The 17,130-nt window shown below is 44.2% G+C and overlaps 1 protein-coding gene across 2 annotated transcripts in view; it reads left to right on the top strand.

The window, feature by feature from the left end:
- The first annotated feature begins 3,585 nt into the window (after positions 1-3,585).
- The window catches only part of EXPH5 (exophilin 5), a 36,379-nt gene continuing 22,834 nt past the window's right edge, over positions 3,586-17,130 (top strand). The window contains exons 1-2 of one of the 2 annotated variants that reach the window (XM_071803845.1): positions 4,042-4,129; positions 4,485-4,735. Coding sequence is in view for 1 of the 2 variants with exons in the window: in XM_065831466.2 (XP_065687538.2) it covers positions 3,672-4,129 (458 nt within the window). In the remaining variant the exon portion in view is untranslated. Of the gene's footprint in view, positions 4,130-4,484; positions 4,736-17,130 lie in introns of both variants that reach the window. The other variant, XM_065831466.2, reaches the window with a different exon arrangement.

The raw sequence follows: 17,130 nt of genomic DNA, 5'->3' as shown, positions 1-17,130 counted from the left end.
CTTGAGGAAATTGTGAAAAGGAGCAGTCGGCAGCCACACAGACTGCGAGATGTGACTTGTGAAGGTGGTGTTTGCTGTGGGAGCAGGCGCACTGCCCATGGCGGTTCCAGGGTGGACAGCAATGGCCTGCGCTCTGCGGCCTGCTCAGCCGCTCCCGGCTCCCTCCTTGCCTCACGAGCGGCTGCGTGGCACACAAACGGCTGTAATAACACGAGCAGTATTCAGATGCTGACATCCAGGCAATCTTCAAAGTCTACCACTTCAGAGCTAGAACGCCTCAATGAAACTCCAAAGCTCTTTTGAAGTGGGACACTCACTACTCAGTGGAAATGTCTACCTGTGGAGTGGGAACCATGGACTGCAAGCCACCACGTCCCCTGAAACTCATCTGGACCTCTAGCTGTTAAGTTAATACACAAAAATCAGTAACAACTGTTAGGGTAAAATGAGATATAAATGACTGGCTTATTAAACAGAATGAGAGGCATTGCTTTTGTTCTTACAAGTAGTATGATCAAACTATTTTTGATCTAGGTTAGTGTTAGAAATAGTTATTTCAAACACAACAAGCAGATCTAATACATTTTAAATGAAAGACGCCTCATTTATTCTTTGCCAGCCATGAAGCATTTTTCACGTAACACAGGGAGTTAATTAAACTAGCCTTCACTGATCTGAATGACAATTTACACAGTAATTAGTTCAACAGGAACAGACAAGACCTTACAGTTCTTCCAAGCCTCAAGGCTGATACGAGCCTCAAGGCCAATTGCTACGAGATTCACCCAAAACTCCTACACATTCCCCCTGGTTCTCTAGCTACAGATCAACTTTTAGAAACAGTCCTTCAGGCTTTTTGGAGTCCTACACTTTGAAATCCTTCACCGAGAGTAAGTGGAGTTAACATCACCCATTAATACAACAGTATTTGTGAAATGCAGTTTTTGAAGAATTTGCCCTTTAATTAAGGAATGTGTGTCAGCATCCTCTTCAGTGGCATTGGCAATTAACATTATTAATAGACATGCCATGCCTGCAGTCTCTCATATGCTATTTTGGCCCTCTGTTTCAGGTCATTAAATAGAAGAAATGCTACTTAGTTACAACAAAACACTTCTGCAGCTTCCTGGAACAGCTGTTAGCTAAAAATCATGGAAAAAATAATTAGAGCAGGTACCCTGTCTTAGGTTTATGCAACAGAAATTGAAGTACATAGCGTGCTAGAGACTGTAAATACTGGAATACAGGTAGTGCTCCCTTGCCATCATGATCCATATAGGAAAATACATTAAAGTGAGGTGTAGTGATGAAGAGACTTGGGAAAGTGATTATTTTTCACTAAATAAAATTCTAGTAGAAGACTGCATAGACAGCTGCTTTTTCTAGTCATGATCCAATCCATATTTGGAAATGCTGATATGACATATCAAAGATGATGTCTAAAATGAAGGTCTTCTTATAATACAAAATGGCTATGCCCAGATCTCTAAATATTCTGGATAAAAGCCATTTAAATAATAACCACCGTGATGTCTGGCAGCATTTCTCTAAAGCCACTAGTGTATGCACCTGTTAATCTTCTAAATAATCCCATCACTTTGTAATGAAAAACTTATTTGTTTGGTATACATTGACTATACATTGAGTGTTTGGTATACAAGACTATGCATTGCTCATAGATTAAATGAACATCTTGTTCCTGCTTCCCTCTGCACTGAAAATATGCTAACATGTACTTTGGTAATGAAAAAAAGGTGAAATTAATCAGATTGCTAGAAAAAAAGAAAAAAAATGACATAAACTTAGAAATACGGATTCCACTCTTGACTTACATGCAGGATATATACAATTATAGATGAAGTTACCAAATTTACAGGGGAACATCACCCCTTCTTTGTAACTATACGTAACTATACGTAACTAACGTAACTATAGTATGTAACTGTCTTTGCAAACTCGTAAGAACACACACATCCTTCTTATGTATTCTGTATGTATTTATTTTTATCCTAGAATCACAGAATGGTTTGGGTTGGAAGACACTTTAAAAAGTCACCTAGTGCAAATCCCCTGCAATGAGCAGGGACATCTTCAATTAGATCAGGTTGCTCAGAGCACTGTCCAGCCTGGCCTTGAACGTCGAACTTCCATAAGAAGTTTAAAAAGTACAACTTTACCAATAATATAAAGCATTGGCTTTAAGTCCAGGGTGGGTATTGATGAGGTTCATTGCGATGAGAAAAATGTCATTGCCTTCCCCCTCAGCCCTGGGAGCAGATCCAGTGAGATGCAGTAGCATTGTCAGCAATTGCTTCCCATATCCTGCAGATGCCAGGCAGAAAGGGAGACTGGTGTGTGATCCGCTACCTGGGAGAGCCCTGGGGAGAACTCCACTCTCAACTTCTGCTGGTAAAACATTCACTCCACTATGTGGCAAGTAGAACAGACACTCTGCTACGCTCAACACAACAGAATGGGGAGGATGGGACGTTTACCCAAAGAAAGATCTGTAGGGTCCTAATGCACCAATGATGGCTGTGACTCTTGCAACTTTAGAAACAAACTGCTTGACTTTATGAAGAAGCATAAAAATTCGCTGTGTCTTTTCTCTGTGGGAGACACCTCTTCTTGACATCTTCTAAACATTAGCATTCTTCATAGCTTTCAGTGCATTTTAATAAGTTGTCTTATAGTCTTGTTTTTGTTGTTTGGTCACCAGGAATCAGGCAAGTTCCTCTTTGGGCCAGACTAGTGATGCAAGAAGCTACACCAAAACAAGGACCCTCATGCAACCTATTATTCCCACTGAGCCCTAAGGTCCTTATTTCCACTTGCACCACGACTTCCCAGTGGGGAAGCATTCTTGCACGTCAGCCCACTGAGGGGTAGGAAGGCAGCTATGTGCAGCTCGGCCCTGCTGTCACTGCATGCTGCCCTGCCGCTGTTTCCACCAACTTGCTTTTATGTAACAAAAAATGTGGTTAATTTTCTTTCCCCATACAGCCCTGCTCATATCTGCAGTTCAGTTCTGAATAAAGCCCTTCTTTGATGGAAAAATGTCAAGGGTCATTTTACTAACTGTTCCACTAGTACAGCGCATCAGATAGACATGTACTTTGGAGAGACAGACCTGTTTGTGCTGCTCCCACCAGCACCAGCACGGAGCCGAGTTGCATTAGAGCCTTCAGAAGTGAACGAGATGAAATTACTGCTGAGATGCAGTTATAATGCTCAGGTCAAGGACTTATTCGAGAAAACCTTAAAGAAACCTTAAAGAAGCGTACACACGAAACACTGCCCCATTCTTCCCCCGTGGAAAAGTTATCGCTGTGTTCCCACTCCGCAGGACGACAGGCACGTCCTTCAGCGGTGGCAGGACGGAGAAGCGCGGGCGCTGCCGGTGGCGGCCCCGTGGCGGTGAGCGGCCGAGGGGCCGCGCTCCGGTGCTGCGGGGATCGCCTCGGCGGCGGCCCCGCCTCACGGCCGCAAACGAGCCGCCGCGGGGCCCGAGGCGGGCGGTGCCAGCCGGGCCGAGGCGCAGCGGGGCTGCCCGGCGGCATGCGCGCCCTGACCGCCGCCGGCCGCGGGGGGACCCGCAGCGATGCCCCTGGGCGGGCCTGTGCCGCTCCCGGCAGCGCCAAGGCACGCACCGCGCCAAACGCCCGGCGCGAATGCCTGACTCAAGCGTCGGCCCGCCCGCGGCGGGAGGCAGGCATGCGGCGGGCGGCGGCTCCGGGTTCTGCCCCGGCCACGGCAGCGGGGCGGCCTCTCGTTCCCGCCCGCCCCGCCGGGCCGCGCTCGCTGCGGAGGGTGTTGCCCAACGCGCGGCGGGACGGTGCGGTACCGGGCGGCCGCGGCTCCGGGTCCCGCCGTCCAGAGGGAAGCGCGTCCCGCGGGTGCCGGCGTGCGCGGCTCCTCCCGGGGCTCGGCCATGCTGGTGTCGCCCCAGGCTCCGAGGGGGTCAGCGTTGCCCGCCCGCCTCCGCCTGCTCCCCCGAAAATAAGAAAGCCATGACCGCAGCGCCTCAGGGACCAGATCTCAGTTTTTTAAACGAGGAGGAAGCCAGGGCGATTTTTCGGGTGCTGCAGAGAGACTCGGAGCTCCGGCGGGCAGAGAAGGACAGAGTCAGGTACCGGCTTTAACACCCCGGCGCTGCCCGCCGTGCCCGCGCGAGGTGTGAGACGCGGAGCCGGGCAGCGGGGCTGGCGGCGGGGAGCGGGTGGCGGGGGGGCGGCGGAGTCCGCGGCTGCTTCTCCCCGCCGAGGCGAGCGGGCGGCGGGGCTGTGCGGGTCGGGCTGGCTGCGCGGGGCCTTTGGTCCCGCCGGAGCACCGGGAGAGAGTGAGAGCCCCTGGCCAGCGCCGGCTGCTGCGGGGCCGCCCGACCCGGGCATCTGCAGCATCGAAGTGTTTGGGAAACGCGTGTTGTGACAGAGACGGTTCTGAGTCACGGCTGCTGCTCCCCGTGTCTCCTCTCCTTCCCCGAGGTGGAGGAAGCCACTTGTGGCTGTCAGTGGGTCGCTGGCAGGAGCTGTGGGCTGAACACTGGTACCCGGGGAGACAGCAGTGGCGCGAAGTTGTGCGGCACCTTTCAGGGAAACGCGGCGGTTCCTCGGCTCTCGGGCTGATCCCGGAGCCGATCCTGGCAGCTTTTGGAAACCAAGCCAGGCACTCACCTGACTGAAACGTTATTCAGAAGACCTTTCAAGTGGGTTAAATGAATTCCCTCGGCATTCAGGTACGCCAGTCAAACATCTGTATGTGCTGTGTGAAGAAACAGAACAGCCTCGAACTACTTTCTGGCTCCTCTGTACCCTGTGTGCAATCACTAAATCTATTTGTGTTGATAGTGAAAACGAAAGTCAAGGAAATTCTCATTAAAGGTTATAGTTTCTTCCTCCAGATGAGACTTGAGGTACCTTGTGGGGAGTTTGCAAGGGGAAGTCCTCTCAGATTCTCAAGTAGGCACATTACTTTTCACAAGTAATGCTTTCATGTAAGATTTAGAAGGAATGTTAATGAGTAACATTTCTGTCAAGTGGATTTTTGTACTGTGTATTTTTATTTCAGTCAAGTGGATTTTATGACGGGCATGGTTAAACATTATGTGTCAACACTGACTTGCATCCAGCAAAATGTCTTCATTTTCTGTAGCATATGAACACAGCCTGAGTTAAGTTTGGCATTTTCTTTCTTTTGACATTACCTTTCTTTGATTAATTTCTGTTTCATGTGTCCTATTATGACCCAAAAAAAAAAAAAAAGGGAGTAATGTTTTGCTGGATATGGAGAATGATATGGCTGAATAGTTGTAAGTTTAAAATTCTAGATAAGGCTTTGAAAGTGGAGCAAATGCAGTGAGGCTTCCAATGCTGCAGAGAGGTTTGGGAAAAAATAACCTGCTTTTGAACTCAAGGCTTTCACCTGCCCCCAAATTTCTATTTGTTTCTCCGTCTGTGTACTTAGAACTTGTCAAAAGCTGTCAAAATGGATATAGTATAACAAGATGTTTCTGGTGATGCTTTACTGAGTCTACTTTAAGTCTAGGAGATTTATGATTCAGGGCACCATATTCAAATCTAGGTTGAACTCCTGGATCTGTCAAAGGCTTTGTATGTGTCCTTGGGCAACTTTCTTAATCTCTCTTGGGCCTAATAAAAGTACTTTCTCACTCCACTTGTCTACCTGGTCTTATTTAGGCTGTAAACTTTTCAGGCCAGGGGACTCCCATAAGGACCAGACGGGTTCAGTCCATGTGGTGTTGCCTCGTGCTGTTATAATCTAAGTAATAACAGTGATCACCCCGGAGGGCTAAATCCTGCAGTTCCTATATGACCACAGTGAGCTTCAGAGGCTCTAAACAAAATTGCATTTGTTCCTTTTGGTCCCATACACCTGCCCCCTTGGCTGTTTGTCATTCTTATTACAATTATTTGGATAATTAACTTTCTACATGATTTTTTTCAGTTCAAAAGTTTTAAAAGAAAGCCTGAGCACTGTGGCAGCCCACTCCTGGAGTGCTTTCAAAGTGTGATTTTGAAGCTATTTGATTTATGCCATCAAGCAAATGAAAGGTATAGGAGGTGCTGTGAAACAGAAGTGCAGTTTCATCAATACTGCTTTTTTGCATGAAGTCACTGAAGTGGATTGTCCCCTGAACTGCTCTTGATCACGGTTTTGGAAAGAGCTAGTTTGAGCTGGTCAGGGCCAGGGAACATGTAAATAATAACAAGTGGGCTCATGACCCTCTTTATTTACAATATCGCATGTCACTGTAGGGATTAACCCAGACTGGATTGACAGAGAGAATGGAGTGTTTGCTGGCAGATCACAAGTCAGGTTCTAATGACTGCACTCATCTTGCATGTGCTGTTTGATGTCATACAACCGAGCATATACCTGTCTGCGAATCTCTTAAAGGATCAATGAAAAATGGAAATCCATTCCCAGATACAACTCTGGAATCAAAAAAGCAGGAATGGGCTTCTCTCTTTTTACAGGCTTCATTTGTCACATAAGCAAATGTTAACATCAGTTAATTTTGAAAGACAAAATCAGAAATAAGATCAAAAGATGAATCCTGTCATCCTGCATGATTTACCTTGTCCAACAAATTACAAACATGGTTCAGAGGAGCTGATTTTCACATGAACATGAATGTATTGCAGTGCAGCATGAAATACTGACCAATATCTCCTCAAATGCATGGAGCTCAGCTAAGTAACTGTGATGTCTTCAGACAAATGTTTTTTATTTTTTCTTTTCTTACTGCTTACCTGCACTGGAACCACTGGATCTCTCTTCACCCAGACAGCCCACACTTTTGTGAAATTAAACGCATCTTTGGGGAAAGGCTAATTGCTTTATACAGCCCCCCTCCACCTCCATTTCTCTCTGTGGCCTTTGTGCGGAGAGGGATCGTGTGACCTTTGTGGACAGCTGTGCACATTTGTGCAGCCGAGGGCCCCACTTTCTGCTGTCCCTGCCTGTTCCTCCTGGTGCCCCAGCACATCCTCTGGGTACCAGCAACCTTCTCTGCTCCCTTGGCAGGCTTCAGACCTCTGAGCCTGGCTGGGAAGACCTCTTAAGTTTTGCTTTTCCTTTTATGCAGGCATGAACTGTGTGACCTGTTGGACTTTCATTTCTAGTTACTGACAGGGAGCCGAGCTCCTGGTGTGCCATGGGCTGCTGATTCCCAGGACCGCATTTTTTGCCTCTTTTCTCCTTTCCAGTGCCCTCTCGTGGCTCCGCTCAGCAGTACCTTGGACTGGCAACAGCAAACCAACCACACCTGGCTCTTTTCTGCCATGAAACATTTTCACAGAAGCAACAACAGTCAGCTTTGGTATAACTCATGTGACTATTCATTGCCACATGCACTGAAAAGCCTTTAGACACTTAGTAGCCACACATTTAATAATTTAAAAGAAAAAATACATGTCAGTTTTGAACTTGGGTAACGCTCAGCTTCAGTATTCTTTGTTGTTCATCAAATCCAATCTCATTCATGATACCAACTTGGAAAAAAACTCATTTATTGTAAGTGTTAGCATGGGAGAAAAAATGGAATATACATGCGTTGTTCTGTAATAATAATTGCAATGTTAAGACAGAAGTCAAACTTAGTTACAAATGCGGTTTCAGTAAGCCTAGACAAAACTGATGATTTTGCAGATGCTTGTGGAAGAAGGTTCCTTCTCCCAGATGTTTCAGTCACAGATTCCCAGGAGAAGACAGGGAGGAATCCAGCATCATCAGAGGACACTATCATGTTCAGATGGCTCCTTAAGGACACAGTGAATGCTTGCTGTAGGCACAGGTATTAATACCACAGGTCAGCTTTCCATACATAATGAAATAGGCCTGGAAATCATGACATAAAAACATTCTAGGTGTTATTTGACTTCTGGTTTCAAGGCTTCAGGGTACACCCAACTCATTTTCTCAGGTGTTGTTCTGCAGCTGCTGGGGACAGAAATTAAAAAAGAATTGGCAGCTGATATTTGCATGCAGAGCCCCAGGTCCCAAAGGCCTAACAAACCTGTAGGTGCTTCTCTTTTCTGTCCTTTTTCCAAGAAGCTCATGGGCAGGGTGACAAGGGAGGCTGGCTGCTTCCAGTCTCCTCAGGACAGCACTGCAGAGCCTGGCAGGTTGCAGAGGGATGGGCTGTCCCTGTAGGAAGGCTTGACAGCAATAGGGCAAGAAGCTGTGGGATACAGAGGAGGAGCTGCTGCCTTTTAGCTCCGAGGCAGCTCCTCCCTCTGCAGAGCGTGGAGAGACACAGTGCCAGAGTAGGTCTCTTTCCAGTCAGCTTTGGGGCTCTGATGCCTCAGAGTGCCCGAGCACGAGGTGCAGAGATGCACCTCCACCGCTGAAACAGCACCAGGGACCAGAGAAAGCAGCAGAGACGAGAGCAGCTTGGAGACATGGAGCCAGCTACTCAAAAGAGGCAGCAGGTAGGGGAGGCCTGGGGAGAGGGAGCTGGTACATTCACAGGTTGTCTGAAAATGAACAGTTGGGAGATAATGCAGAAGAGCTATGGATGAATTTCATGGAATGTTTTCATAGAATGTCCTGAGTTGGAAGGGGCCCACAAGGATCATCAAGTCCAACTCCTGTCCCTGCATATAACAACGCAGAAGAACTCCGAATTCTTTAATTTATTTTCTTCATATAATGCCCCTATTATGACTACATATAATAGCCTTGTGCCATTTGAGTTTATTAATCCTTGAGAAAAAGGGAAATACTGTTATCTTCACCTTCAAATGAGACACTGGAAACTGAGAGACTAAGCCACTGAACCTGCCTCCCTGAATAGCAGTTTACCTGCTAGATCATGTTTCGAGAAGTAACTATGCCTGTATTGTGTAAGGATTTTTTTCTTTTTTCAATAGGAAGAATGGAAAAAAAAAAAAAAGATTACTAGTTCAATAACGTATCTTGGGCATTAGCCACTGTTTATTAATAGGAACTGGGGGAAAAAAAAAAAAAAAAGAGGAAAGAGAAATTGAGCTTTTGGGAGAAAAGAGCACTCATTCTCTTTGCTTTAATTTGTTTTGTTTATTTCCAGGTTGGTTTATGCTTTTGCTTTTTATTTAGTAGCTTTATTCTTACAGATCTATGACAATGGGAATAGATGACAGCAAAGCAGAAGTTTGTTTTAATTTATCCTCAAATGTAAAGATGGAAAGCAAAATAAATTAACTGGGAGCTACAGTCAGCACCACTCACTGCTTCTCTCTTGGTGACCCATTAATAACAACATATGATTCTTGTGGGAAAGATGAACCCCTTCCTTATTTTGTTCTAGATAGTCTCTACAACACATCATTTGGACGTAGTTATTTGTTACAGGAACACAATTGTTCTTCCTGCCTTATGGCCAATCATTTCCTGAGTTCATCATTTGTTGCAAGTAACTCCTTACTGTATTCTCTGGACTGACATTTGCTCTCACAGGTATGACAATACAAGGTGGGAATAAAATGCTGCATAGGGAATGTATTTTTTTGCCTTTTCCCATACTTGTGACCTTGGAAGGCATTTGTTGCAGAGGTGCAGCCATACTCAGTGCCTTCTTGGTGCTTCGTCTTGCTTACCATTTGAGGGGTCTGACATTGCAGCCTTTATTGTGTCATATTTGAAGAAGTAGTCCTTTTGACCCTCTCGCAGCCTCTTGGAGACTAAGAATAACTTATTGGGTATTAGGGATCTAGATCAGGGACACATCTCCTTATAATTACAAATAATTTTTAGGATCAACCCCAAAATACCCATAAGCTGCATGGGTGAGGAGAGCAGGATACCAGGACAGCACCACTTGGGTATATTGTTGTTCAGTGGAGCTCCCTCTTTGAACAAAGCATTAATAAAGAAATTCTTTCGTAAGAGATACTCCACCCGGGATGTTTCAGGACACAGGTGCTCTATAGTGTCTTGTTTGTGGAGGAGATACTATTATTATTTACTACGGATACCGTGCCACCAGGGTGTTTAGTGGTTTGTAAACACTTATGAAAACAGGTCCTTGAAGCCCTGAAGCACTAATATGCTAAAGAAGTATAAATAGAAGCAAAAATGGCAGGGAAGACTGTGATTTAAAAACCTTTACTAGGTTTGATAAACAATTACTGTCATAAATAATCCCACTTTGGGACTCCCCTTGTTCAGGTGGGTATACTGTAAACCAAAGGCAATCAGTTAAGTTGCATATCAAGTTTTTCCCTCATCACTGTTTTTTAATAATTCTATCTTGTGGTGGGATCTGGAGTCAAGGTCTGGGGCTTCACGTGAACTGAGGGAGAGCAGGTGGTAACTGCTGGGGCAGATGGGTGCAGCTTGGCGTGCCATTTTTTGTTTCAGTTTTATCCCTGTGTATCTGGGCTAATTAAACTGAAGTCTGGTGTAACTCCAGTTTTAGTCTACAGAGCAGTCTGGACCAGCATTGCTGCCAGCTCTTTGATCTTGTCTTTTCATAATCAACTAATTTCAATGTTAATGGAAGGTCAGTCCTCTAAAGCTCTGTACTTTGTGTTTGAGATCAGGGTGTTTTCTACAATATGTGAGGGGGCAGGAGGAGACTCAGAAGCACCTTTTGAAGTGTGTTATGTTTGGAAGAGCCAGTCTCGCAGTGCAGTGAATGCAGCTTTTCTTTCTTCACATTATTGGGGTCACAGGGGCTCCCCACAGGGCTGGCAGGGCAAGGCCTCATGGGGCAGGCCTGTGGTGATGATGCAGGGCCAAGGTCAAACCATGAAGTCATGTCAGGCTCAGGCCTGGTGACAGTGACCATTATCAGCCATGGTCCTGTGCTGGCTGAGCAGGCCAGTGGTGGTGTGGCTGGGCTGAGGCCAGGTTGGGGCATCAGTCGGGGGGGTCAAGGCCCTGATCAATGTGGCACTGACCATGCACAGGCACAGCTGGGACGTGTGAGGGACTGTAGCTGGGGCAAGGCCCAGGTGCACAGCCTCTGTTTAACAGCAGCTCCCAGGGCAAGGGGGTGGCCCTTGCTGAGGCTTCTGGCTGTCTTCATGGCAGCTTTCTCCAAGGCCACCAGCCCTGCTCTTCCCAAGCTGGGCCTGGGCACCCAAGCCCTCGAGAGTGGGAAGAACATGCTCAGGGCATTTTCACCAATGCTCATTCAAGCGGAGGCTTTGTGCCAGTGTTCAAACTAATATTCGCATTTTCAGGTGACAAAATACTGTAAAAATTAAAATCATAATGATTATTATTGTTATTATTATCTAGCCCATTTTTTGATGTTATTAGGGCTGCCAAAAAGAAGATAGTTTTTGAAGCTGCTGAGATTTAAGCCAAGGCTTACTGTAAAGCCCATGGGTAGACATTTTCTAAGTCTAGGGTTAATGGCAAAAGTATAATTATTTGGGCTTGGCCTATATGGAGGAATTGACCAGGCATCAAGAATAAATAGGTCAGGTACAGCAGTACAAGCTAGCATTAACTACTGAGGAGATAGTCAATATGGGCAGTTATTGTGGAACAGCTAATACAGAATAGTCCAATTTTGTTAGCTTTTCTGTGGAGTTGTGACCCAGTTAAGAACTTGCGCACCTTGTAGGAAGTCTCTGCACTTCACAAGTTTAACCTTTCCAGTAGTAATGTCTCTATGTTCTCAACACCCTCTGTCTCCTCCACAATTCAAGTGCAGAAGTTAATAATTGACATTAGTAGGAATGGGAAATGGCTATCAGGTGGAAGAAGACAGCTTCCCATACTAAGCAAGAAAAGAGCCATGGAGGTGCATGGAGAAGTGAGCTGTCCGAAATGCTGAAAACATCAGCAAAGTATGGTCATTCTCACTTCAGCTCAGCTCTCCTATATAGAATAGTTTTGGTTGGAAAAGACCTTTAAGATCATTTAGTCCAACCATTAACCTAGCACTGCCAAGTCCACCTCTAAACCATGTCCCTAAGAACCTCATCTATATGTCCTTAATACACCTCCATATATGTCTATTAATAGTTGTTTGTAATGCCAGTGGCATGTGTAGTAGATTTTCTGGGCCTCTGGGAGGTGACACCAGTGAAGTGTAACACACACTGCCCGTTATTGCTGTAAGGAGAGGAATGGATATCAGTCTGCAGTGAGCACACTTGGAAGCACCCCAGAAATGTTTCTAGGTGCTGACATCTTCTACACACTGTCTGTGTCCCAACACCTTCAAGTCCTTGCACATATTTCAGAAATATTAAATTGGTTATACCAGGAAGTCAAAAAAGTCTTACACGGGAACTTGCCAGATTCCTGTTCAGAGGGTCTGGTATCTCCCATGGTATTGATACAGTTGTGCTCCAGTGGCATGTGGGGTTATGTGTGTCTTGTAATCCCATCAAAGGCTGCAGCATATGCTTTCCTTGGTGAAGCCCAAGGTGCTGGAGTTTTGCTGGGTTCGGTCCCTGGGGTACTTCAGATTCTTGGGTCCATCTGACGTGCAGCGCTTGCACCTCCTGTCAACGAAGCTCTTGGAGAGACCTGGCTAATGGCTGAGAGCAAAGCTTGTTGGGCTGTATGTCAAAGACTTCAACTGACGTTCTTTGATTTGTGTCAGATTCTGTTTGACACTGTTTGAAAAATGTTGCATGCATCCTTCTCCTTTTTGTCTTTAAAATTTAGGTTTTGTCAGTGGCTTATGTATACTGGATTTAATCATTCTTTAAAAGCTTTTTGCTCTCTGAATCTAGCTTTGAAATCAAGTGGAGTTTGGCCCAAAGAGTTTTTAGCTTTGGGGACAGAGACCCCATTTTCTTCTGTGTTCCATAATTTTAACACAGACTAAGGACTGACCTCAGTTTGGACTTTCCTGTGCTTGTTTTAAGTTGAAAATGACTTAATTCCCTGGAGTTGACAGTCTGAAGAGTTTCACAACCTACAGACTTCATGTGAGAAGTGCATTAAAGAAAGTAGGGAAAAACTGGGATTTTTCCAGAGGATTTGCACATCTAAATGTTCACTTGAAGTATATTTCTAATCCTTCTTTGCAGCTAGATTATTATGTTAGCACTGCCAAATGTAACAAGCTCTATTTAAATGCCTGCATTTTAGACTACCAGAAACTATACTCTTTTTTTCAGTCTTATCTCAAAAACATGTAGATATATGTACTGGAACCATGCTAACTGTGACTAAACACATCAAAACCATAAAACAAAAGCTAAGAGTAAGTGATAAAAGGTGCAATCTATTTGCACTTTATTGCATATAAGTTGCACACAGCTTAATTTGTGGTTGGAATAGTCAAGGAACTGCAATACTTCTGCTTGCTCTATCTTTTAATTTCTAGATAGTGGGGCCTGCGTGCAGAGAGCTGCAGTCCAGCAAAGCTGTAGCAGTGTGGCTGGGGGGCTCTGCAGTCTGTTTTTATATTTAGAACTGTTATTATACTGTAATATTTCTATTTCCAGTGGAATAGTTGTGATAAATTACGAGATTCTAAGCTGCTACAGCAAAATATCTGTACATGATATATACATGTATAGAAGCATTGTATTTCCAGATGAAAAACGTATACAAGTGTCTAAGCCCGTTTGGAGCTTCTCAGTTTCAGAGCTCTGTCCAGACCCATGGGCTGTCATACACAAACCTGCTTGCGGAGATGTGACCTTGGTCTACTTTTGAAACCAATTCCCCTCATTCAGAGTTCTCACCTGACCTGTGTCTATTTACTTGGTTTTTCCCTTATATTGTTACTGAGAAAAGTTTTTGCATAAAGAAAGTCATACAATAACATGAGGAGTAGCATCTGGTTTGTATGTCTTTGTAAAGCAGTTAAATTCATAATATATGGCTGAACTATAAATTACTTGCATAGATGGCTGTCTCTTGCATGCTATCAGTATTTATAAAAGGTCTTACAATCAACTACCAGCTCTACCCTGGAAGAGTAAATATGTCTAATGTTAATCATTAGCTTCAGACGTACTGGGAGACCTAGGAAGACCTGATCCCCAGCCTTCCAGCCCATCGTGTGGCACACACAGTATACATCTATATTTCTGTGTAAGACTTCTCTGGAACACAAATTCAGTGGCCCAAAACTTACTCCTGTCACGTGGTGGTTTTGGATTGAGACTGCATCTATCCTTGCAAACAAATCAGAATATTTGCATGGAGAATTATATCTGCTGCTCCTGTTAGCATCTATTAATGCTAATGAGAATTCCTATTAATGATGTAATTTCATCAGAGATATTAATTAATACATTTAGAAGCTATGTGACACGTTCTAAAAATGATAGGTAGCTTTCCTTTGCATTGCATCATGGGTTTGTTTTGTTATTACCATATAATATTGGTAGGTAGCTTGTGAGTACTGACAGCACAATAAAGTAACACCCTTTTTTTTGACCTGTCATTCACAGTCTGTACAGAGAGACTGTCAATAATCTGTAAGACATTCTCAGAGTGGAGCTTTCTCCTGTTTCACACTCACTGTACAGGAAATGGCAGAGAATCAGCCCGAACTCAAGAGTTGTGAAATTACTAGTGGTATTTGACCTCATTCACTCTTGTTGACCAACTTCCCAAAGGACTAAAAGCCTTCATATTCTAAGTATGTATAAAATCAATTAAAAGATATATACTTATAGTCTTTTATATTTGTTCCAGCAGGGCTGAAATTGAGTTTTCACTGTAAACCCAGGGTAGCTGCTAAATAAATAGTTTCATGTTTGTCCTGGTTTTGTTAAAAAACAAGTTTCTCTTTTAGTGAATTTTTGCCTGTCAGCTAAAGCCTTCATATTAGCTGCATTTTCCTGGAGAACCCGACACATGTTTTGGTAAACCTAGCAATGGAATGCAAACTTATTGATAAGCACGGATGGACATCTCACAAGAGGGGCAACGAGAAACTGGTGACCAAGAGACTGACCAATGATGTATAACATTCCATTCACGTGAATACTTCATATAAAAGTGGGAGATCATGGGGATCTCATCCCTTTTTCCTTCCCTTTTTCCTCATGGCTGACATTAGGAGAGGACCTTGCTGGTCGTCCCTGCGAACGGAGGCCTAGTGAGAGACTGAATCCAGCTCCGGTTGGCTGCAGAGTCTAATCCAGGACTTTGGGTGCTGGCTCTGCAGTTGCTGAGACTTACAAGATTGGTTTTGTATATTTTGTATTATTTTCTCTATTCTTATTAGTAGCATTAGTAAAACATCTTTAACTTTTCCAACTCTCTTCTCTCTGTCCTTCTTTCCCTCCCGATCGCCTGTCCTGAGTGGGAAGGGGGGAGAGGGAGGGGCAAAGGGGGAAGTGGGGGGGGAGAGGAGGTTAACAATGCATCTGCCAGGGTTTGATTGTCACCCCGCAATCTTAACCCTCGACAATGTTAAAAGTAATGTTTTGAGGCATTGCTACAGCTTGAGATGGGTGATTGATCACCCTCAGCTCCCATGATTTCAGTTTTCAATGCTCTGTGCTTTAAAAACTTAACTTTGTGGAGACAGTCACTGAGCTCCTGATTTCTGAGCTTTAACTGACAGCTTCTGATTCCTGAGCTGCCAGAGCAGGGAGGAGTTATGTGGCCAGCATGAAAATGAACCCCGTCCTTGCCCTTCCAACATTTCCCACTTTACTGTTTCAAAGGAAAAGTGTAAGTCTGTGCTCTTGCCCAGGGGAACAGGCAAAAGCTTCAAGGATAAATGGAGTGTTGGACTTGATGAAGGAAAACAGCAGCTAGAGTAAGTCATCTGCAATATATTAATTTCGTATAGTTTAATATGAGAAGTTAATGCTTTGGGAAATAATAGAGGTAACTTTTAGCCATTGTACAGAAGGTGCTTAAGTTAAAAAGTTATAGACACAGAAGACATTGTGAGTTATAGAGTGGAAAGTAGTTTTCAGCGCACAGTGGGAGTCCAACAAGAATGTTTCCTGTAACCTGGTAGTCTTGCTGTCTCTGTGGATTGTGTGTAATGAATGTACACATTGCCACTGTATTAGGCTATCTCAAAGCAGGTGATCAGCTTTAATTTAAAATAATAAATCTGCTGAATAGAAGTAGTGTAATAGTGTCAGATTTTGTGTTTTTTTTCTACTTTTTAATTAGAAAGAAGAGAGGTGGAAATGGAAGGATTATCCCCAAGCAGACAGGGTGGAACTTCAGCAAGGGCAGAAAAGATGTTCTGCCTTTAATTCGTATATTCCCTGTCTGTGTCCCTGACGCACATGACAGGACTTAATGCGTGAATCTGATGTCTACTGCGAGAAAAGTGTTATGGGGACAAAATGACATTTACTGTTTGCAGCTATCTGCTTAAGTAGCCCCAGTTGCTGAATGAAAGGGTACTTCAGGGTAGGTATCAAAATCATGTGCAGAAAGTCCTATCTTTGTGTTTTAAGTACTTCTGCCTATTAAATGTACAGTCTGGGAGGAAAAACTGGAGAGGATTAATTGTCTTTTCACTTTCTCCCCGCTTCCATCTCCTGCTTTTGCAGATTTCTGGAATCTAAATATTTAAGGATAATTGTGAGCTGGCAACTTGATGTGCATGTGAAAGAAAGATTGAAAATTGTCCCACACAGGTGAGCCAGCGCTGGGCTGTGAAGTGTTTCCCATCCTTCAGGTGAACCTTTCTTGGCACTTCCAGTTACCCCAGCCAGGGGTGTCACCACTAGGTGACTTTCCAGCAGCCTGACCTGACACCTGTTCAGGACAGTGAAAGTCCTTCCGTTACATTTATTGCTATTTGTGTCATGGCCGGGATGAAACACTGAGCCAACACACTCTTTGGTTTTCCTTGTTGTGACACATATCCTCTTTGCCCATACACATCTTTAGTTTTATTGGTCACATACTCAGACAAATAAGTCTTCTGAAGGCAACTTAGTGGGTTAATAGGCATTATAAAAATCAGTACATAATAATAAAAATGAGAGCAGCAGTAGTAATAGTGAAAAGGATGAACACTTGGCTGGAAAACTAGTATTTGGGGGGAAGAGAAAATTAAACCTGAGTGGTTGATTAGCAACAACCTAGTAGGTTAGATTCAAGCATTATTGCCAAAACATTTTCTTAATCAAAATAGAGAAAGTCTTGGTTTTTCAGAGACTTACTGCAGAAATGCTTGATTTTATAAATACAAAAGCCAAAGAAAAAGTAAGTGCATTT

The sequence above is a fragment of the Patagioenas fasciata genome, chromosome 1 (assembly GCF_037038585.1).
Source record: "Patagioenas fasciata isolate bPatFas1 chromosome 1, bPatFas1.hap1, whole genome shotgun sequence".
Taxonomy (NCBI): Eukaryota; Metazoa; Chordata; class Aves; order Columbiformes; family Columbidae; genus Patagioenas; species Patagioenas fasciata.
The sequence above is the reverse complement of the archived record's forward strand: the minus strand, read 5'-3'. Positions and strand labels throughout refer to the sequence as shown.